The sequence below is a fragment of the Cervus elaphus genome, chromosome 25 (genome assembly GCF_910594005.1).
Source record: "Cervus elaphus chromosome 25, mCerEla1.1, whole genome shotgun sequence".
Classification (NCBI taxonomy): Eukaryota; Metazoa; Chordata; class Mammalia; order Artiodactyla; family Cervidae; genus Cervus; species Cervus elaphus.
The window spans coordinates 17,995,884-18,019,995 of record NC_057839.1 but is presented as its reverse complement, the minus strand read 5'-3'; the positions used below and the strand labels follow the sequence as shown (position 1 = coordinate 18,019,995).

Genomic DNA, 24,112 nt, shown 5'->3' with positions numbered 1-24,112 from the left:
TTCTCTCACTTCTATATCTCTAGCATCAAGCCCAGTACCTGATACTTAGCGAACACTCAGGAAACATTTGCAAGTGAATGAATGAATAAGTGAACAATTGAAAAGGCCAGGATTCGAATCCTGTTCTTGAACCTCACAGGCCCTTCCCATGATAACAAGATATCTCCTTGCGGATACCTAGATGTTCAAGGCAGAATAAAAGACATTAACAGAGGACACCTGGGCCACAGACTATACCTCCCATGTAATTTCATAGGAATTTATGGCTTAGCTAATTTGGAGATTTGTTTCCAGAAAGCATTTGATTTACTCCCTTGAGATCAGTCACAGTAAGTACAAGTCTTAGTGCACCGGCAATGCACTGCTGCGGACAGCTACCCAGTGCGTGGTGCGTCAGTTGATGACACTGATGGGCTCAACGGAGTATGGCTGGATCCTGAGACGGGGCTCTTTCCTCACAGAAGGATACACTGCAGGAGGCTGGAGAGCCAACAAAACGGAAGGCAGGTCCTTAATCTCTGCGGCTTCCCTCAGGCCCACAGAGCTGGTGTCAGAATCAGAGCGAACACCGGGAGCTCCTGCTCCTCCTGCTGGGTGTCACCTGCCTCTAGCCCTGCATCTGAGGACCAAAGGGCAGCACAACTTCGCAGGCTAACTCCCCTTCTCCCGAGCTAATCTGATTTCACTCCCCGATGCTCCATCAAAAGCAGGGCCCTTACTTCAGGTTGCATTGACCTCAAGATACCTGTCCCAGAATGTTGTGAAAACATGCTACTCATACACACACACACAAATCACTTTAGTATTCAGAAAGTTCTTAGGGGCTTCCCTGGTGATCCAGCCGTTAAAAATCCTCCTGCCAATGCAAGGGACACAGGTTTAATCCCTGCTCCAGGAAGATTCCACATGCCACAGAGCAGCTAAGCCTGCGCGCCACAACTTCTGAAGCCGGCGAGCCTAGAGCCCATGCTCAACAAACCGAAGCCACCACAATGAGAAGCCTGCGCACTGCAACGAAGAGTAGCCCCTGCCCGCCACAACTAGAGAACACCCATGTGTAGCATCAGAGACCCAGCACAGCCAAAATAAATAAATAATAATAATAAAATAAATATTAATAAAAAAGTTTTTAGGGTTAATGGAGCATTCAGCTCAAAGCATAGCCAAAGTCTGCAATGATACCTTGGGTATAGAATTTGCATTTATGATTTCTTATCTCTTTCTCTTTACCAACACCCACTCCCTTAGGAAAGGAGCCTGGAGGGGGAACCAAGAGTCTGGATTGCAAAATTGAGGAGTGTGCTGAAACACCTGCTCTCGAGGACTCCTCATCATCCCCTGTAGACATTCAGCAACATTCCTGGCAGGTTTCCACAGACATTGAGAACACTGAAAGGTAAGTGGGAAGTTACCCTAAATAGATTGCCAGTCCTCCTCCAATTAATACCTAGGCGCTACAGAGAGTTGAGATTATTTTTCTTTCAGATTCAGAAAACAGAGCTCTCAGTAAACCGAGATGAGAGACAGTAAGGGGTCCAAATCCATCTACAGAGTGGCAGCAGAACTGCCAGGAGACGTGGGCTCCCAGCCTCTGCTCATCCCACTCCATCAGCCTTGCGTCTCCATGGAGATGAAAACCGAGTGCTTCCTTGGGAAGCAAGAAAGTCGAATCTATATACCCATCACTGCTCACTCAACGGACTAGGTCCCAAAATTTCCATGTTTAAGGGAGAATAATTCAAAATCGTGCAAAGATACCTCCAGGAGATCTTCAGATTTCAGGTGTATGGGATGGCCTACTTAGTGGCCAGTCGGGAGCTGAGGCATCTATCTAGTTCACAGACAGCTTTCTGAAGAGCTGTCTTCTCTACCTCTCCTGGGATTTAGCTGATGGCCCCTTAGTGGTCAAAGCGTGTTAATGCATTTGTCTTTACAAGCAGTAGCTCAAGGCCAGAGACAGAGTTTCTTTCTTGGGAAGAAGAGATTCTACAGTGATTCTATTTCACTTGGGAAAAGGAAGCAATAATAATATAATCATAATCACATCTTGATGCTAAAAATTCCATTCTTTGAGGCAGAGGCATAAGCCCCTTGTTTATTGGCCTTCACACTGCTTTCTTGTCCTTTGCTACTGATGTCCCCAGAGCCAACATGGAGCAGCTGAATGAACGCTGGGCAATTCCACCGAGAGCTCTGTGTGTGTGGGGTTGAGTCATTGACAAGATAATGAACATTTTATTTTTTTATTTTTAGAAATGTAATACACAGTGGCATTTATAGCCATTGTGGTTTTACTTTCAGATTGTAATATAATTCTAAAGCTAATTACCAAATTTCTGTGTTTATAGAAAATTGAAGCATGTGGTAGTTATGTGCTATTAATAAAACTTGGACTTTGTATAAGCTTTGAAATCCAACAATTCAGACAATAAAGCTGGTTGGCATGATTTGATAGAACTATAGACAAATGATGAGGGAGTGATTTCTCTTAATTTATAAACTAGAAAATGCTTAGCTCTATTCCCAGGAAGAGAAACCTGCCAGAGTGCCATGGTCAGGGTATAGTCCATCAGCAAAGCCATTTTCCTTTTCAGAAACCTTGAGCAGAAGCACTAATCAAGCCTTGTAAGCTTGTCAGAGAGCAAGCTATGGCGGATGATAATAATAGGAGAGTCTACCCCTCGGCATTGGCAGTATTTCATTGCAGCCTCAAAGTCCAGATTTTAGTCAAAGGAGATGGGAGCGAGTGGGGAGTAGGCACAGTGGACCTGTTATGGGAGAGGGCTTCCTTGCTTCTCCCTATCACTTTGCCCTAAGAGATCTGTGGATTTCAAACTGGGCTGCACTTTAAAATTACTAGGAGGGCTTTTTAAAAATATTCCAAGTCAATTTAATGTGTTGACCCTTGGAAATGCTTAACACCTGTGTTACTCTGAATTTCAATCTGAGTAATGAGAGACGACGGGGAGTGAACGCACGCAGCCAGGACAGCACTGGGACCAGAAGAGAACACCATCACCCAGCCTCAGCCTCGCCCAGGGTACCTCTGGTGTCCTAGCGGCGTGTCCTTCACCTGCCCTTGGAAACTGAAGTATTGTCCTCGTTACCAGAGGCTCGTCTCTCACCTCAGCCAGCTCCAACTGAAGGCAGAGATGGAGGGCTCCTACCAGCAGAATGCCCTGTGAAAATGTTTGTCAGAGTAGTTCTCATTCCTTCAGAGCCAACCCAACTCAGCTTTTTGTTTTTTCTCATAAAAGCAAAATAAATGCAATTATTTGCCTATTGGAGGCTCAAACTGGTACACTTAGGCACAGACTTTGTCCTTCAGTTATGTCATAGAACAGACGGTTGGAGATTGCATTTCACAAATTTACAGCTGATTATTTTTTCTTTTTATCAATTTTACAGAGACATGCGAGAAATGAAAAACCTTTTAAGCAAACTCAGGGAAACTATGCCTTTACCATTGAAAAATCAAGGTGAGTCTTGTCATTTCTTTTTGAGGCAGAGGGTGTTTTTCCCACGATAACCTTGGGTCTTGTTTCTTGAGAAATGAAAGCAAGTGTTTTTTACACAAGCAATAGAAGGCACTGAATGTACATTTGTCTTTCCTTGAGAAGATAAGAGGATGAGAATAGTTTATCAGGTGAAAGCAGTTTTGTTCTGAGGGGAGCTGAGAAACACTCTGATAACAGACACCTTCTCTGGCCCCATCAGTCGAGAGCATGTATTCATTGTTACCCTGTGGAGAGCACCTACACCATGTGTGGCAAACACAAAAGGGCTGAAGACTCGGCCCTTGTCCTTAAAAAGTTTACAGCCGGCTTCCCCACTGGCTCAGTGGTAAAGAATTCGCCTGCCAATGCAGGAGACACGGGTTCTATCCCTGGTCAGGGAGGATCCCACTTGCTGCAGAGCAACTAAGCCTGTGCGTCACAACTACAGAGCCTGTATTCTAGAACCCGAGAGTGGCAACTGCTGAGCCCATGTGCCCTAGAGCCTTTGCTCGACAACAGAAGAAGCCATGACAATGAGAAAAGCCTGTGTACCACAAGGAAAAGTAGCCCCCGCTTGCCACGACCAGAGAAAAGCCCGCGCAGCAACAGACCCAGTCAAAATTTTTAAAATTTCCTTTAAAGTTTATCGTGGAAGAGACTTAAGAACACTTCCAAAGGAAATGCTCTGTCATCCATGTGTTATCTAAACAAACTAACAATAGTAATTAGCATATCTTTCCACTGTGATTTTTTTATCCATTTCCAATGTGGGGGTGTTTTCCGCATCACCAAGCAATTATCAGACACTAGTTGGGTGTCCTGCAGCTCAACTGATTTCTGACACTTACTGGAGATGGCATCAGATACCACAGGTGAAGGGTTCAGTAGTCCTAAAAAGCTGTCTTCCCCCCAACTTTAGACCCCAGTCCCAAGCCCAAGTTGTCACCTGAGCTTCTGTACATCTAGCTATAGATCAGAGGGTCCAATGAGCCCCACTGTAGGTTCAATTAGTTCACTAGAGCAGCTCATAGAACTCAGAGGGATATTTTACCTACCAGTTCACGGACTTATTACAGGAGATTAACTCAGGAGCAGCCAGATGGCAGAAGTGTGGGCGAGGTGTGGGGAAAGGGTGCAGAAATTCCATGCCCCCTTCAGGAGCGCCATCTTCCCCAGTCTCAGAAGCTCTCCAAACCCTTTCTGTTTTGGTTTTTCTGGCAACTTCCTAAACACAGGCCTAATTGATTAAATCATTGGCCATTGGCAATTGATTCAACCTCCAACCTCTCTCCCCTCCCTGAAAGTTAGAAGTAGGATTGAAAGTTCTAACCCTCTAATCACAGAGTTGGTTCTCCTAGCAGCCAGGTGTTTTCCTGACTCAGGAAAACACCATCCTCAGGTGTTTTCCCAAAATCACATTATTAACCTAACAAAAGACATCTTTATCGCTCTCTAAGGGCATTCCAAGAGTTTTAGTAGCTCTGTGCCAGGAATAGGTCGAAGATCAAATATATATAAATTACAGTGTCACAGCCACTAGTCTAAATACCTTAGATGTATTAACTGTATTAACTTCTTTAATTCTAATAACACGTTTGAGGGAAATGCTATACAGGAAACTGAGACACAGGCTAGCTAACTTGGCCAAGGCCAAATAGATTATAAGTAGGAAGTCTGGGATGTGATCCCAGGCAGTGTGTCTCCAGAACTATCCCATGGAAGTATACACTCTAACACCGAGAGGGAAAGAGGATATTCACTAGGATGTAAGTTCTGTGAGGGAGGGGTCCCTGTATGCTTCCATTAACTGTCTTGTCTTCAGTACCTAGAGAAATGCTTGGAACACAGTAGAGTAACAGCCGGCATAAACAGTAAATGTTTGTTCAACCTGCACCCAACTCTGCAGCCCCAGAATCTGAAGATACGTCCAAAGGGCTAGTAATAATCACTTTCACTAAGCACATATGGCCAAGAGCAATCTTAAGTGAAGCATCCGCTTCAGAGAGTGGGACACGCAGGGTGGGGACAGGGTTTGTAGAAGAAGGAAAGACCCCCCTGCTGTTTTTGCTGAGCACAGCCTCAGCAGGAGGGAGGGCAGGTTGCCTCTGAGCGAGGAGGGAGAGGACTTGGCGGCAGAGCCGGAGCGCAGCTTGGCTCAGGGAGCCGCGTGGCAGAAGGTGGAGAGGTGGAGGTGAGAACACAGACAGCAGACTGCGGTGTGACCCGAGCTGCGAGGGAGGGAGGCGGCGTTGGAAAATAAGAGGCAGGAGATGCGGTGCCGCAGGTAGCTGCAAGTACCCGCTGAAGGGCCTGTTGACCAAGGCTTACTGCCTTGGGCTGTGGGTTATGTTTGAGAGGCCTTGTAGGGTTTTAAAAAAGCAGCGTTTTACTCCAACACATGGTGATAACGAGAGCCCTGTGGACACAACATGCAAGTTTGCTGCTAGATGTAAGCATGGTTACAGCTAGCCTTCGGTTACCATGCTGGCTCTGCCATTTTCCTGGAAGAAGTTGTTTCACTTCTGAACATGTACGTTTGCTCATCCCTGAAAAAGAGATCAGGTGACCTACTTCAGAGAGTTGTTGTGAAGATTCAGTGAGAAAACGCATATCACATGCCTGCTACTAACCTTACAGAGAGGAAGCGCTCAACAAGTGCAGTATATTGTTATTATTATTATTTACCAGTTGGCTCACCAACCTAGCTCAGGAAAACTCCAAATCATCATCAAATAGAATAATCCCTGCTTCCGTTCACTCTGAAGCCACTGTGTGTAAGTAACATCCATGAAAAGTTGACCTTGAACCTGCTGTCCAGAATATTGATCCCTGAGATTGGATTTGGGGCTCACCTCTGAAGCTATCCTCAGCTTCTTAATATGTAGAGCAAGAACCCCCACCAACAGCACGTGTGCCTCCTCTTGTACTTGCTTAGAAGGGTGACAACCCAAGGCCCCCCCAGGCTGAATTTCATGGATTCCATGTAGCCTATATTGAATTTAAATATCTGAAACATACCCCCTACAATTAGTAAAAGTTCATCCAAAAGTTTTTGAATCAGGCATTATTGGAAGAACAGATATTTTATTTTCTTTACTTAGGGCATCTTTATAATCATAAAAAGATAATATAATAGAAATCTTTTGTATAACTTTATTACTTTTATAAGCAGAAAAAATAACTAGAATTTTAAATACATTTTGAAAATGTAATAATAGTAGTGAATGATTGATACTATCAGCGAAAAGGAAAAAAAATCCGAACAAGGGACACCCAGGACTTGAATCCTAAATCCATTTGGGACATGAAAAGGAAAAAGCTAGGAGACAGAAGGTCTTCTTCAGGAGGGAGTAATGCTGTATGATTTTAAAATATTTTTTTTTCCAACTTTAAACTTTTAATTTCCTATTGGGGTATAGCCAGTCAACAGTGTTGTGGTAGTTTCAGGTGAGCAGTGAAAGGACTCAGTCATACATGTACTAAAATAATTTTTAAAATTCAGGTGAAGTCTTGTGGGAAATTAAGGTTTCTTCGTTTGGGGGAGAAAAGGGAACCTTTAGCACATGAAGATGCATCTCTATTCTGGGCGTGTTTAACCGGTCCTCACAGTATGATGGCAGGCTCATTAAACACACCCAGAACAGAGATCAGTGGCGCAGATGGTAAAGACTGTGCCTGCAATGCAGGAGACCCAGGTTCGATCCCTGGGTCGGGAAGATCTCCTGGAGAAGAGAATGGCAACTCCCTCTAATATTCCTGCCTGGAGAATTCCATGGGCAGAGGAACCTGGTGGGCCACAGTCCATGGAGTCGCAAAGAGTAGGACTTGACTGACCACACTGGGAGTGAGCAGTGGAGAAGCAGGGATGTGAGTCTCCACCAGGGGTCTGAGAAGGCCTAAAGGAAGGAGAGCAGGTCTCTGGGAGTCACTCTGGGCACATGTTTTATCAGAGGCACAGGGCACCATTTTAATGTGCAAATCAGCCAGATTCCTCTCTCTGACTGGATACACCAAGGTAGAGCACAAGGCCTGTCCCATTATCTTCCTGGAACTCTGTTCAGACAACCTCGTTATTATCCAGGTCCCATCTCAGCAGAAAATGGTGTGGGATGACATGTGGAAAAATGTATTCCAGTTCTTTTCTGTAGGACCTTATTTTCAAAACATAATTCTAACTGGATGAAAAGCATTATAGAAAGCCATCTGTTTTCCTTCTGGCTGTGTCTTTCTTTTCTCTTTTTATTCCATTTACATGTATGTTTGAAGCAGAGAGAAAAAGGAATAAGATGCTGCCCCTTTTCCATACTCAAATCCTGACCATGTAGAAATCCTGCCAGGCAAGTATGTGGGGACGCACCCTGGAAATGCTTTGATTGCCCTGCTCTCCAAACTCCATATGTGTGTGTGTGTGTGTGTGTTAGTTGCTTAGGTGTGTCCAACTCTGCGAGCCCATGGTCCATAACCCACCAGGCTGCTCTGTCCATGGGATTCTCCAGGCAAGAATACTGGAGTAGGTAGCCATTACCTTCTCCAGGGGATCTTCCTGACCAAGGGATCGAACCCAGGTCTCCTGCATTGCAGGCAGATTCTTTACCATTTGAGCCACCAGGGAAGCCCTTCCAGACTCCATCCTGTCCCTCAACTCAGAAACTCTTCCTGTTGATTTTCACATTTCAAGATTTAATCCTATCATCTCCCCTTCTCACCACAATCAAAACTTGACTCAGCAACAATATGCTGTAAATTGACTTTCAGTGACAAACAAAAGTGGCCAAGAGCAGGAATTGTAATGGTTAGTGATTATGCCTTCATCTGAGATGGGGCCTTTGCCTTCCCATACTTCCTGTTTAAGACTGGAGACAAAGGTGCGCAGAAGAAGAGGGAGCCTGCCTTGCTCTGCCCCAGCTCCCCACAACCTCCCCGTCTTCTGGCTCTCAACCTGCTGTCCTTTCCTCTGCTTCAGCGCCTCTCCTGTCCTACATTCTGGGTCACTGACAGTGCTGTAGGGAGCTTCATTAATTATGAGAGTCTTGCTGTGTCAAATGGATTACAAATGGAACCACCTGTGGAGAGCCCACAAGGTTACTGACAAAGGCTAAAAGGAGATGGGAAAGTGAAGGACAAGCATCTTCTAAATGCAGGCTGTAATCAAACAAAGCATCGCAGAAATAAATTAAGCCTGAAAGACAGTTTCACCTTTTCCAAAATTCTGACTTCACGAATCCTGTGTGGTGTTGTCAGTACATTTACTTTTGCGTAAAATTCAGTTGGTGGTAACCCCGCATTAGAGTCAGTCTCGAGTGGATCAGTCAGGACTTGCACTTGTTCTAGAATGGGTCCTCTCCTGCACACAGTCGTGTGTGTGTGTGTGTGTGTGTGTGTGTGTGTGTGTGTGTGCGTGCATGCACGCGCATGTGCGCTTAGTCCCTCAGTCATGTCCAGCTCTTTGTGACCCCATGGACTGTAGCCTGCCAGGCTCTTCTGTCCATGGAATTTTCCAGGCAAAGATACTATAGCGGGTTACCATTTTCTACTCCAAGGGATCCTCCCAACCCAGGGATCAAACCTGCATCTCTTGTGTCTTCTACATCAGCAGGTGGTTTCTTTACCATTGCACCACCTGTGGAGAGTCCTACTCCAGACTAAACCAGGTCTAGGAACAGTTCCCCCATTCTCTACACCTCTGCTCCACTCTGGTGTGGATGTGCATAACTGGAACCAACCTGGCCATGGTTGAGTTCTCCAGCATGGGGCTGAAGGACGTTGAGCTGTTATGCCACCTGCTAGCCTAGAGATGACCTTGTAGGTCTTTCCCCAGCATCTCATTTAAAGACTTTCTATGCTTCAAACTGGTGTCTGAATGTCACTCTGGGCAGTTTTGCCAGTTATCCCAGATTCTTTGCAATCTGTACAACATTTTGCCCAGGATTCAATGTGACGTATGCTATGCCCCCCTCTCTCTCCTCCAATCTAATCCACTCATCACTGACCATCATCAGTTTCTTAGTATATTACTCTAATTTTGTTGAGCCTCTACTCACAAATTTTAAGTGTCTACACACTGTCGAAGGAAAAATAGATTTCTCACCTCAGCATTCTTTGTCCCCACCATCATCCAACATGTGATGGTCACCCATGATGTGCCAGGTGCTAGGGATGGCTCTATCCCTAGAGCAGGGGTCCCTAACCTCTGGGATCTAATGCCTGATGATTTGAGGTGGAGCTGATGTAATAATAATAGAAATAAAGTGCACAATAGATGTAATGCTCTTGAATCTTCTCGAAACCCTCCCACCCCAGTCTGTGGAAAAAGTGTCTTCCACGAAACCGGTCCCTGGTGCCAAAAATGTTGGGAACCACTGCCCTAGAGGCTCTCCATCTCAACAGGACAAAATGGGAATGAAAATCACCTGGGAAGCTTTTTCAAATGACATAGCCATCCCTTGCAGAGATTGTGATAGAGCCCTCAGGGTATGGCACGTGAATTCTGGAAACACACACCCTATTGGAAAGACAAAAAAAAAATAGTGTTTAAATGCAACAGTGCCATGATAGTTAGTAAAGGATGCTACATGGGCATACTGGATTCTCACCTAGTCAGATTTTAGTTATAAATGGGGATGGAGGAGACAGGAGTAATTGAGAATTGCTTTTTGCAAAGGGTGTGAGTTGAGATTTTTTTTATGATAAAAAATCAGAATTAGCAAAAGAAAAATATGGAAAGAAGACAGTCTAGGCAGAAAATTCCAAATGTGTGAAGGCATCTGGGGAGATGAGAGAGCAGGGGATTTTGATGAACTACAAGCACTTCATTAATTGGGAAAGTGGTTAGAAAAGAGGCTTCAGAGAGAGACTAGAGAGGTAGGGGGGCTATGTCATTAAGGGCCCTCTAATTCATATTAAGATATTTGGACTTTATCCTGGGGTCACTGGAGGGGTTCAGTTAGTAGGCAAGTACAATAAGCCAGGTAAGAAATGCTTACAATCTGACCTAAAGCCAGGGGCTTGGAGAAGAGGATATGGCCAGTTGGCTGAACTATGTTAGCAAAGCAGAATCAAGGGTGAAACCTGAGTTCAGATTTGGAGAGCAGAGTGAATGATGGTACCCATCACTAAGGTGGAACAGCGCGGTACCAGCAGAGGTAGAGCCCAGGACAGATGGAGTTCTGATTGTGGGGACACTCCAAGGCCAGTGCTCAGAGCTCGTGGTGGATGTACGTGCCTTATGTTGGTGTGAGACATGGGAGCTGGAAGGGCAGGAAATACAGAGGTAAACACAAACAGCATGTGGGCAACTGAAGCCCTGAAAATACTTGAGACCACCCCCAGAGAGGACACAGAGAAGAGCTCTGAAATACCAAAATTTAAGGTTTGAGGGGAAAGAAGAAGAGTTTATAAGAAACTGATATGAAGCTCAGCATACTGGAATAAGAAAGTTGCAAGGAAAGAATGGCTCATAGTGTGGGGCAGTTCAGTTAAATAAGAACTGAAATTACCCATAGTATTTAGCAACAAAGCAGTCACTGGTGAGGTGGCCAGAATCCGCTTTCTTGGAATTGGGGGCATGCACAGAGCCTAATTACGGAGGGTTGAGGAGTGAGTGAGAGATGAAGAGTTGAACAGCAAGGGTAAATTTATTGTCTCATTGTCTAAAGAGTTGCTTATAGAATTGTGGATGCACAGGGTTGGAAGCAGACAATGTTCCAAGGGCTATGAAAGTGAAAGTGAAAGTCATTCAGTTGTGTCCAACTCTTTGTGACCGCATGGACAGTCCATGGATTTCTCCAGGCCAGGATACTGTGAGTGGATAGCCTTTCCCTTCTCCAGGGGATCTTCCCAACCCAGGGATCGAACCCAGGCCTCCCGCATTGCAGGCAGATTCTTTACCAGCTGAGCCACAAGGGAAGCCCAAGAATACTGGAGTGGGTAGTCTATCCCTTCTCCAGGGGATCTTCCTGACCCAGGAATCGAACCAGGGTCTTCTGCATTGCAGGCGGATGTTTTATCAACTGAACTATCAGGGAAGCCCAAGGGCTATAGCAATTATTTATAGAATGAATGCAGGCATGAAGGTAGAAGCATAGAGCAATCAGAAAAGACTTTTCTGGAAAAAAAGGAGATGGCGTATGTAAAGTCAGGGAGGCGAGAGAAGGTATATGGCCTTATTCAGGGAATTCTCAGTAGTTCTGTTTTACACTAACACTTCTTCATATGCCTTTCATTCCAGCCTGACTGGACTGTTTACTTGGACCCAATTCAGGCTGCCTTTGACCTCCACATCTTTGTTCACACTGCTCTCTTCATCCAGAACGCCTGTCCCCCTACTTCACCAAATGTCCAAGTTCTCCCCACCCCTTTTGGCCTAGCATAAACACCAAGGCCCCAGGAATCTTCTGCAAATGTTCTCTTTACAGATGGGAGTAATTTCCCTCTGAGAATTCTCACAGCATTCTATTTGTATCTCTCCAATGGCATTTCTAATGAAGCCTCCTAGTTACTCAAACCAAGATCCCTGAGGCCAAGAGTCACCTTTCTCTTAGGACCCATCTGGTGTTACCCTCAGCACCTGACATAGAGCCTTGCAGTTCATAGGCCTTTGATTAATTCGGTGGTTCTCAAAGTGTGGTCTTAGGACCAGAAGTATTAGCAGGTCTGGGAACTTGTAAGAAATGCAGATTGTCTTGCCCCACCCCAGACCTACTGATTCAGAAACTCTGGAGGTGGGGCTGGCAATCTGTGCTTTAACAAGCCCTCAGATGAAACTGATGCTGCCCATGTTTGGGAACCCTGGAATTAGATGAAGTTCTCTTTTTTTTTCCAGAATAGAAGTTTGCAGTTCCATCATAAGCACTCCTCTTGACTTAGAAAACATAGCTTTAAACTCAAACCTGTTTATTATTTGCAAACCTCATTTTCATGCCCTCTGTTTCTTAACATATCATTTATGTAAAAAATCTTTTATTAGCAGAAGCAATTTGGTATTATTGTACCTTAGGGGACTTCAGTGTTCCTGGCTCTAGTAGCACCCAAAAATTAAACATCAAATGACTGAATTTTGAACTTACTGATGGCTGAATACCCTAATCTCCTTTTCTTTCACTTTCTGCTATGCTTTCCTCCTTCCTCTTCCCTTTCTCACTTTTTATTTTCAAATTTAAAACTGTCCGAGGTTACAGTTCTTTGAGAGTATGCACTTTGGAAAGAAGACACCGTGAAAGTCTCAAACATTAGCAATAAAAATCAAAGACTTCCCAAGTTCAGATGGATTAGCCCAGAAAGTTTGGAATAAGTGGGAAAACACCCATTTTGCTCACATTCTGTTGACGGCCCCTCACTTCGAAGACAGGATTTCAGTCAATGTGGAAAGACATCTTTCCTTGGCATTGAATACATTTCAAACCATTCCAGGCAGACTTACTGCTCGGTGAATTTCAGCATTTACTTGCAGGTGTCAGCTTCCTACAGTGTAGAAAGCTGCTCTGAATTTCTGCCAAGAATTTTTTAAGCTTTAGTATCACCTCAGACCTAGGTGATGATCAGACAAGCTCTGGGCTAGGCAAAGGTGTCACAGATGCTCAACAAAGATGCCCCAAACCAGCAGTCATCCTTATTAGGCAGCCTGTCCTCTGCTTAACATCTGAGCACTTTCTCATCAACTCTAACACGTCCTATTCACTTGTGAATGCTATATACGTATGTGTGTGCATGTGTGTATATAGCACTCACAAGTGAATGTTATATACACATATGAAAAGAAGGGTGAATGAGGAGAATTTCAACAGCACAGAGGTTTTTTGATTCACTGTAATGAATGCACAGATACAAAGGTCAGTCTTGATACAAATCTCATAATCCCTGTGCATAATAGCTGTGTGCTTTTAATATATAAAAAAGAGGAAATGGAAGCAAATATACCACCACAGAACATACATGCCATAGCACACGCATGCACACTTGCTTTGTAAATACAATATACCAATGTATGTAGACAGTTCCCCATGCAGTGGGAATGATACATATCAAGAATTGCATTTTATAATATATAAATACCAGTGAGGTCACTCCCAAATCTCTTAAATGTTTGGAGAAAGGCAAACATATAGGAAATTCAGGAAATAAATGGAAATTCAGAAAATAGATCTCTAAGTCTCAAAAAAATAAAAATAAAGTTTTCCTTTCCTATCAGTATCTTCATAGTTTTGGTGCATCTATTCCAAGGAAGTGTTGACTTTCAGTTGAACTTGAGTGTCAGGAAGCGTGGTCAGCATTCAAACAGATACTAAAACCTTCAGGATCTGCTGTGTCTATGCCATATCCAATTAGGTTAAGTTCACTGATCATTTGGTGGCTAAAGAAGTAAGAGCCCTAAAAATGATGAGAGAATATGGTTATCATTTCTTTCTGCTCCAGATATATCATGATTCATCTCTGAGAGATTCTGCTGAGAAATTAGGCTTATATATAGGATTTGACATTGCTTTCAGTGTCTTAAACAATTTGGGGCAAGTTTAACTGTTAAAAAAAAAAGAGATGTCCCATTTTTAGTCTCAAAATGTTGACATCCAGATTATAGTGAATTATTTTTCACTGTGAAAAAAGACAAAGAAAGTCCTGTTTTTCTCCACATTAGCAGAGTGTGGGTTTTGAGAGAGGACTGTCATCTGTGGAGACTGTGGGGAGAAGGCTGTGTTTGATTAATCTGATGTGCCCAACTGGTGTGCCTGTCTTCTTTCCTGCTTCCAACTTGCTACTCTAGTTCCATCTAAATGTGTAACATAGTGCAGCATTCCAAGGAACACTGTCAGCTCGGTGGGTGATGCTAATTTACAAACAGGTATGACACATGGGAGCCTTGGGGGCTGGGGAGAGAAAAGCCAGGGCACTTGGATGACAATTTATGTAAGAGGACCAGAAAGCCAGGACTCATTTTTGTTCCCGACAGTTTCCTGAGTGTCTTGTTGTTTTCCTTCCATTGCTCAGTCGTGTCTGACTCTTTGCGGCCCCATGGACTGCAGCACGCCAGGCTGAGTTATCGAGAAAACCAACTGTCATCTACAAGCCAGTTTTATTCAACTGGGGCACATTCTTCACTATACCCATCTCTTCATCTCACTCCCGATTCTGGGCTCTTTCCCAAGGTCCTGCATCTTCAAGATTAGGATGGGGGAAAGGAGGGCAACATCTTAGCTTTGTTCTTGGAGAGCAGTGCAAGTGGTCCTGGCAAAGCTTGGGCTTAAAAACGTTCCAGAGGGACTACCCTGTTGGTTCAGTGGTTAAGAATTCACCTTGCAATGCAGAAGACGTGGGTTCAGTCCCTGGTTGGGGAAGTAGGATCCCACTGCCATGGAGGAACTGGCCCACCGACCACAACTAGAGAGTCCATGTGCCGCAACAAAGTCCTGCATGGTGCAGTGAAGACCTGGCATGCAACAACTAAGACTCAATGCAGCTAAATACAGTTTTTAAAACATTTCCCAGAGCCAACCAGCCATTTTGTTGCCCCTAATTCCATTCTGACCATATCCTAGCACTGCCCTAGTTGACAATTTATAGGCTATTTCCTTGTGGTCCTTCTCCAGCCTCTGGGACTCATACTGGCCAGTTCCACTCCAACAGGCCGTCTCTACTCAGAATTGCACTATTTCCCCAAAACCCAGCTCATTAAACTGTATTAGGTTTACAGGTTTGTTTCTTTGTTTCTCTACTTGTCGCTGTACTAAAAATTTCAGGCCAGAACTGGTGAATTTAACAGCTGACAACCTTCTCCAAAAGCCTTTGTATTCAGATACCTGGCTGTAAAAAGTGCTAGGGAAACACTCAACAAGAAAGAGTTGAAACCTCTTCCTGAGGCATAAAGTGAGTGAATGGAGGTAAAACAAGGTCCTATGTAAAGGAAAAATAGTTAATCATAGCTATATTATTATTAATAATAAGTCTCTCCTCTATGCTAGGCACCAAGGTCACCAACCAAGCTAAGTATTTTAATAGATTATTTCATTTAACTCTCACCTAGCGTAAGTATTATTAAACCCTATTTTACATATGGGGAAAATGAAGCTTAATGAGCTTAAGCGACATGTTCAAAGTCACAGGACTAGTAAGTAGTAAACTATAGAAAAGAAGCCAATTTTATTCCAAAGCACAGACTCTTTCTCAGAAGGATACATTGCCCAAGTGAAAAACTGCCCCACGCAGTTTAAGCAGTGGTTCTCAACTGTGGCTATTTGCTTCACTTTCGCCCCCACCCCAGGAACATGTGGCTGCATCTGGGGACATTTGCAGGTGTCACATTGGTAGGGAAGTGCTACTGGCATCTATTGAGTAGAGGCCAATGATGTTGCTGGATATCCTACAATGCTCAGGACAGCCCCTAACAATAAAGAATGATCTGGTCCAAAAATGTCAACAATGCTGAAGCTGAGAAACTTGGATTCGAAGGATGGTGGATTTTTAAGGCCAATCCTTAAAAAACAGTTGTTTTATCTGTGCCTTACTCAACCTGTACATTCTATCCCATCACAGATGACAGCAGCCTTCTAAATCTAACTCCCTACCCACTGGTTAGAAGACGGAAGAGAAGGTTCTTTGGGCTGTGCTGTCTCGTCTCAAGCTAGGCGATTCCTCCTGGAAGCCACCACTGGGAAGACCTGAAAATATCACTGAACCCGAGGACCTCCAGACAGCTGAACCACAGTCATTGGCTTTTGACTATGTTTTCTAAGCTTCCTTATTACTTTTATCCACCTCTCGCTGTCCTTTTAAATGATTTTACACTTGAAAGCAGCTGCTGTCAAGGAAAAAAAAAAACAGATTCAAAAAGCAGTCTGTTTTTAAAAGGATTTTTAAAGCTGACATTGCACATGTCTGCTCCAAACCACACCATGACAGATGCAAGAATTATGATTTTTAAATTATTTAAAGAATTTTTAAGTGTATTATACAGAGAAAAATTATTTCATGTATAATAGTATATCTGTAGCTCTTGCTGATCTCATGTAAACAATTGATCACATATGAGAGTCTTTAAACATAGAAATCTATTTAAAACTGCAAAACTGTTCAAAATCCAACCAGTATTAGAAATAATATTATAATCAAATATATACCACCTCAACCTATTGCTTTCTCTGCACTCATTTATGGTTAGTCTTCCATTCTGTCAGACTCTAAGAGCTTCAACAGAAAAATGTCTTAATTTACAATGCAACAAAAACCATATATGAAAAGTATTTAAATTTTGTAAATACACAATAATCCTAATACCTTCATACAGTGCATATGGGCAACTAATTTCCTTTCAGTCCAATGGTGTCTTTTTCAGCTTCTTGGAGAATGAAGTAATCCAGTTAGGAAATGGTGTAGTAACATATACAATTACCCTCCAATGTAAAATTGAATATTATCACATTTTGTTCTAATTGAAATTGAAGCATGATGTCTGCATATCAGCATAGTGTTAAATCTTATAGGGCATGCTGGATTTAGCTCAGATCGTAAAAATACTTAACATTTTACATTGTTAATAAAATCTTTTTAGTTAAGCTAAGCTTGTCTCATTTTAGATAACTATGCAGATAAGACTTTTCCAACGTGTACTTGGTGTCTTGTCTTATGCTTAGAATCTTACAAGCAGGACACATTAAGCAATACTCCATTCTAGAAAGAAGGAAGCCACATGCTTTGTTTTTCTGCTCACAGCTTTGTTGTGCTCTTCCTCCACTAAACTTGTAACATGGTACAGATTTTGTTATATTTTCCCTTGTTCTTCCTTTGGCCCATTTCCCAGACAGAATTTCCCATGGGTTGAAAGATCAAGCCTTTGAACTTCTTTTCTTGTTTTCCATAGTCTGAAAATTCCTAAGGTCAGACCAGAGGCACCAGAATCCAGCACAATAAAAGGATGAGCTATCCATGGTTTATCCAAGACATGCATTTAATACCAACCGTATAATTTCTCAGCATTTATGTTCACAGGCATTTATATGTCCACCAACACTTTGACCTAAAAAACTAAATATACCCAAGTTTTTAGTAGCTTCAGTGAAGAGGGAGAGAGGTAGAGACGAACTACTGAAATAACTATCATAGTAGGTTGAATTATATGAAAATGCTGATATTTGACTGTTTTTGACCTAAAAATGGCAACTTCATATAGTTCAACCTAATATCTGCTGTTGTGGAAATTATCCTTGGAATTGTCTTCTAGTTTTTTTGATTGAAAGTGAAAGGATTGAAGAGTTGGAAGAGATCTCAAAACACTACGCATGTCTCTATTTAGATCACACCAGCTGGTTATTGGCCTTATTCTTGGAGTCCAGAGATGTGTTCCAATGAGCTGGCAACTGATACATGGTTATAAGTATGACTAGCTTCATGTCAAAACATACCCTTGAAAGTTATACAAGTAAAATCACAATTTTCTAAATCAAATACTTACAAAACAGTTGTCAGAATATGCTATTGAAAGACTCCTAGCGGTGACTGCTCCTTTGCAAAACAGGTAACCATGCCCAAATTTACATGGTCTGCAAACACCAATTTTCACACATCTGGTTTGATTCAAGCTTAATATCCTTTCCTGAATGCGGTTCCTTTTCATCTCCTGAAGTTTAATTCACTTCAGGTCCATTGTTTTAGAAATTACGAAGGAGCCTACTCTGGCATGCTCTCAGCTGCCATCTCTGCCCTCTCCCCTCTTCTACCATATTGAACCCTTAGCTTCAATCTAGTTCCTACTAACCCATGTACAGTTATTAACAGAGAAGCCCAGTCTTGGTGTTCAGCACCTTCTTCTAAATGCCTGACCTAAATCACTTCTGCTTGGTTAATCTGTGCTCACTCTCGCCTTAGTCTCAGTGTGAAAGTAACACCTTCCGTGCAATTGTCCTTTGTACAACTGAAGACTGTTAATAAATTCAGGTCTCACCTCCATGTCTGGGGAGGGCTATAGTCGCTACTCATGGAGATGGGGATTTGTCTAATTCCCCAGCTAGGCTTTCCATATCTAAGATAAATAAATTCAACCACCTTATCTTTTATTCATAGTGCCTGTTACCCAGCCTTGGATCAATTTTGTAGTTCCTGCGGACATACTCCAAGATTTATAGATCTTCTTTCACTATAGCAGGTCCTAAAATTAAATATAGTGCTCAAAGTCCCCGTAACCTACCCTGGCTCAGAGTTGCAATGGGTAATTCACCATCTCCTATTAGGTATGCTAGTGCATCTTGTTAGGAGCTGACCCCACTCCCCCATTACCTACCAAAGGACTTTCTCAGGTGTAGTTCCATGAGATAATTGTCTCTGCTTCCTGCTGGTAATTTGCTTTCGGATTAGCAATAACACTGAGCTGATCTCTAGGGATAAGGAGAGCCCATTGAACTCATTTGTTGCATGTGTACATACGCTTGAAACAAAAAAGGATGTAAAGTTTCTCTGGCACACAGTCACCCGTTTTACCACCCTATTTTTAATACCTTGTGTTGATTTTTTTTTTTTCAGATTACAGAGATAATGCATGTTCTTTGTGGGAAATCTGAAAAATACCACCAAATACAAAGAAAATAAAAATCACTTGAATCCCACCACAATCACATTGTTTAAAACCACATTTCCAGGCTTTGAATCAGTCATTGGCTGGGCCCAAAGGCACTTTTGGTTGAGGTATATGAAGAAAGGCCCACAGTAGGTGCCACTTTTTAAAAATCAGTCCACTTCTGTTTTTTGCACATGTCTAGGAACAGATTCAGTGCACACTTCTGATTGTGCCATTGTGTAAGGGTACAAAGAAAGACTTTAAAAGTATCACAGCCCTGATGCCTCCTCTAATGAAAGCTCTTGGGGGAATTTCCTGCCAGATCATATTGTTCCTCAGTGCTCCTGCAAGTTTGGATACTTAACTGTTTGGCAATACTGCCACCTACTGGAATCTAAGCTTTATGCAGAGCATAAAAGCATCTAATTAATTTTAGCCAGCCAACAAATTGGCCAGATTAGCAATGATCCCATGTGGGATTTCAGCCTCTGGAAGTCTCAAAATTGAAAGAATTAAGGATATCCATCCATAATAACTTCTCACCCACATACACACATACCTTAGCAATGTCTACCATTTCTTTAGGTTCTAGAACATCACCAAATGCAAAATGCTCAACTTTCAGGTAACTACAGAAAGAATGAGAAATGGTCCAGAATAAACCATTAATATTAAATATAAAGCCAAGTTATAAACCCAAGAACATAGAAGAACTGAGTACATTAAAAAGATGTCATTTCAAATCTATGAGAAAAGGTTGGTTTATTAAGTACATTATAGTGGGAGAAATGGTTAGCCATCTGTTGAGGGATATATTAGATCCATACCTCAAAACTGTCATCAAAATAAATTCTAAGTGAAGTAAATATTTAAATGTTAAAGCACATAAATAAACTGGAAGTACTGATGAATATGATGTAATTTTAGTGTATGTGGGTGGTAGGAGGGGAATTTTTCTAAGTGTTATAGTTAAGCAAGAAACACCAAAGGAAAAGATGGATGGGTTTGACCAATTAAAAATGCAAAATTCCTATAAAGTTAAAAGAAACCAAATCAGATTAAGAGAAAGCAAAATTTTGAATGTATGCAACAAAGAGTACAGATGTCTAATAAATATCAAGAGCTTAAATTCCACTACCTTTGGCAAGTTTTCATGATCTACAACTCCCTCCCCAGCCAAGTGTTCCCATTTTTTTCTTTTCCTTATTATACGTTTTTCATTATTGCTTGTTTAACTGTCTGTCCCCACTAAACTGAAGTTCCAGAAGGCATCAACAATGTTTATTTTGCTTATTCTTATATCCTCAGCACAGTGCTAAACACAAAAGCAAATAGTGAAAACATATTTATGGAATGAGTGAATAATGAATGCATGAATAAATGACATTTTATGACTCAAAAAGAATCAAACTTTCTAGTAGAAAATTGAGCCAAGCACACAAACTGGCAATGTACCATAAATTAAAATAATGCACTAATAATATGAAAATATTTGAATAGACTAGTAATCAAAAATGTAAGCTATTATGATATACTCTTTTTTAATGTATCAGAAAGGCAAGAATATAAAGAATGAATGTTTCCAGGGACAGCAAGGAAATCTGGAAGTGAACATCCTCTTATAGAGCAACATGTATGTAAACTGATTCCACCTTTCTGAAAAATAATTGGGCAATATATTTTTCGCCTATACCAAGTAATTCCACTGTAGGGAAATTCTCCTGGAAAAGGTCAGAAAAAATGACCTAAGATATAGTCATTCATTATTCAATCAAAAAATATGCAAGAAAGAATACTTATAATTGGAAGAATGGGAAAAACTGTAAATAAACCCACAGAATAAGATTGGTTAAATATGGTATATCCTATCAGTGGAATACTGTGCACCAATTAAGAGTAAGCACCATACATATATTTATGGAATTATATTGTTAAATGAAAACAGAGAAGAATATCTATAGGATCATCCCATTTAAAAAATATACTTACATATATGTGTGCATTAAAGAGTCTGAAAAGATATTTGCTAAAATGTTAACAGCATTTATCTCTGGGAGGTGAGATCTGGAGCAACTATATATATATATATATTTTTTTTTTTTTTTTGCATATCTGTAATTTCTGACTTTTCCACAATGAGCATGTAGTAACTGTATACTTTTTTCAGGGAATAAATAACAATGTTCACAATATATATTAAAAACATATTCTAAAATGGTGTGTATAGTATGACACAATATTTGTAAAAAAAAGAAAATATATATAAATATATCTATGTATGTATATATATTGATATATATGCATAAAAAGCTAGAAGGACATACACTAAAATGTTAATAGTAGTTATTTATGGGTAGTGGGATTATGGGTGATTATTTTTTCTTTTCGCTTTTCTGTGTTTTCTAATTTTTCTACAATGAATATGTATTACTTGTGTAATAAAAACTAATAATTAAAGTTTAAAAAAAAAAGGATGAAAAAGTGAGAGACTTTGTGATTCACCACTTGCAGCGATCCTACCCACCCCCTCACCCCACCCCCTTGACGTGTTCCTGTCATCGAAATGTAGGCAGTGGAGACATGGAGAGGAAATAACAGGGCACCCTAACTTTTGAAGAAAAAAGAGATAGGCAGACAAAGTTGGGTGGACAGGAAAGAGAGAAGAAGAAGAAAAGAAGAACAGAAGGGGGGAATTAAGTGAAAGTGAGTTAAATAATTTTATTTTCCAATAAAAGGAGATGATACACATCTGAAGTTTTTCAAAAGGCAAACTACTGAGTTCAGCTAGTTGTCAGGGATTGTGCAGTATATCCTAGAGTTACAGACTTTTGTCTGAATATCGGATGGGCTGCAACGAAGTACCCCCAGCTATGGCTAGCTGTTCCAATACCTGCTTTCTAGAGATCCCAAATTTCAGGAAGACACTGGCCACTTACATACTTCATTTCCCAGGCTCCCTTGGTTATGGGTGTGGCAGTACAACTGAATTTTGGTCAATAGCTTCTGAGTGAAATTGCACAATTCTCTAGGCCAGAATACTGGACTGGATAGCCTTTCCCTTCTCCAGGGTGTCTTCCCAGCCTAGGGATCGAACCCAGGGTCTTCCACAATGCAGGTGGATTCTTTACCAGCTGAGCCACAAGGGAAGCCCAAGAATACTGGAGTGGGTTGCCTATCCCTTCTCCTGGGGATCTTCCCAATCAAACCGGAGTCTCCTGCATTGCAGGCAGATTCTTCACCAACTGAGTTATCAGGGAAGCCAATTTGAAAGTGAAAGTAGAACGTGAAAGAAAGTGAAGTCTCTCAGTCATGTCCGACTCTTTGCGACCCCGTGGACTGTAGCCCACCAGGCTCCTCTGTCCATGGGATTCTCCAGGCAAGAATACTGGAGTGGGTTACCATTTCCTTCTCCAGGGGATCTTCCCAACCCAGGGATTGAACCCAGGTCTCCCGCATTGGAGGCAGACGCTTTAACCTCTGAGCCACCAGGGAAGCAATAAGGGGCATGTCTCCCTTCCCACTAAGCTGCGAGGAAAGCATGAGGGTGGAAGCTGAAACAACTGTCTTGGATCCAGAGTTGGACACCATGTGACAACAACAAAAGAGCTTTAGCAGAGATTACCTATCTCACACTGTTATCTGCTTAACTCCTTGATTGATTTCTAACTCATTGAAGGCATTAGTAACGTGAATCTTGATCTAGAAGAACTTGCTCACTAAATTAGTTACCTTCTGTAAGCCTCAGTTTCCTGAGAGCGAAATGGAAATAATATATCAATACTACAAAAGTTTCAACCAAATAACTGTCCAATTATTTCCTTATAATTAAAGCTCTTTTATGAGAAAAGTCAAACCAATCAAACATTGCATGATACTGTGTTACAGAACAGCAGACAAAGGGAAATCTTTGAAATAAATAGTGCTTTTCAGCCAAATGGTCAATTGATTTCCATTTGCTGAAAAATTAAACTTCACTCTTACCTCATTCCAAGTTGATTATTGATCTAAAAGTAAAAAGACCCTGTAACAACTTGGAGGGATGGGATGTGGAGGGAAATAGGAGGGAGGTTCAAGAGGGAGGAGCCATACGTAAACTTATGTCTGATTCATGTTGATATTTGTCAGAAAACAACAAAATCCTGTAAAGTAATTATCCTTTAATTAAAAAATAGATGAATTTAACAAATGCTGGACGGGGTCCTTGGCTAAGAGGAGACTCTGCCTTGGGCCCACCGGTGTAATAAACTGCACTTCACTATCAAAAAAAAAAAAATAGATGAATTTAAAAAAATAAAGCTTCCAGAATATATAATAATATCTTCATGCCCACAGAGTTGTGAACTAGTTCCTAACAAAATGCAAACTATGTTGGAAAACTGTTTAACATTATCTGCTATTGTGGGACATACGTGTACCCTGTGATCCAATAGTTTCACTCCTAGGAGACACTCAAGAGAAATATATGTGTCTGTATTCAAAAATGGTTAAAAGAACATCCATAGTGGCTTTGTCTGTAATAGCCAAAACCCATAAACAATTCAGCAAAAGAATCCATCAACAGAAGAATGGAAAAATGAATTGTATTACACTGATACAATTGAATACTATACAGCAAAAAAAGAAATGACCTTCATTATAGCTATTCATAAGCAGATGAAAGAATAAAACCATTGTAGTGCTGAATGAACAGATAAATCTAGGTTTAAAAGTGCATACTGCCATTAGCAGCCAACATTCATAGAAGCTGAGTGATGGATGCTGTGGTTCAGTAAAACAAATGTAGGCAGGCACCACAGTATCTACTACAGTTCATCCTCTGCACTGCTAAGATCCAGTTGCTTCTCACATTGATCTATGCCATGCAGTTTTAGCTTCTTCTGTATTCTGTTGTCACAACTCACATATACAAAAAGAGATACAGTGCACAAAGCATAGCCCCCACTTATGCAGTTGGTCCCAATTTTTATGTAGCAGCTGCTGATGACCTCTCTTCTCAACCTCCCATTCTAGATTTCCTTCATCCTAGTCAGGCACTTCTGAAGTGCCTGGTATGATGAACCAGACCCTCACTCCTAGTGGT

The 24,112-nt window shown here is 41.6% G+C and overlaps 1 protein-coding gene across 2 annotated transcripts in view; it reads left to right on the top strand.

Annotated features, from left to right (window-relative positions):
- Positions 1 to 21,229, top strand: part of LOC122683775 (regulator of G protein signaling 7 binding protein) — a 107,464-nt gene extending 86,235 nt beyond the window's left edge. For both annotated transcript variants that reach the window (XM_043887609.1, XM_043887610.1), the window contains exons 4-6: positions 1,249 to 1,396; positions 3,409 to 3,479; positions 16,020 to 21,229. In XM_043887609.1, the coding sequence (XP_043743544.1) occupies positions 1,249 to 1,396; positions 3,409 to 3,479; positions 16,020 to 16,111 (311 nt within the window). In that variant the 3' untranslated portion in view covers positions 16,112 to 21,229. The remainder of the gene's footprint in view (positions 1 to 1,248; positions 1,397 to 3,408; positions 3,480 to 16,019) is intronic.
- The last annotated feature ends 2,883 nt before the right edge of the window (positions 21,230 to 24,112 follow it).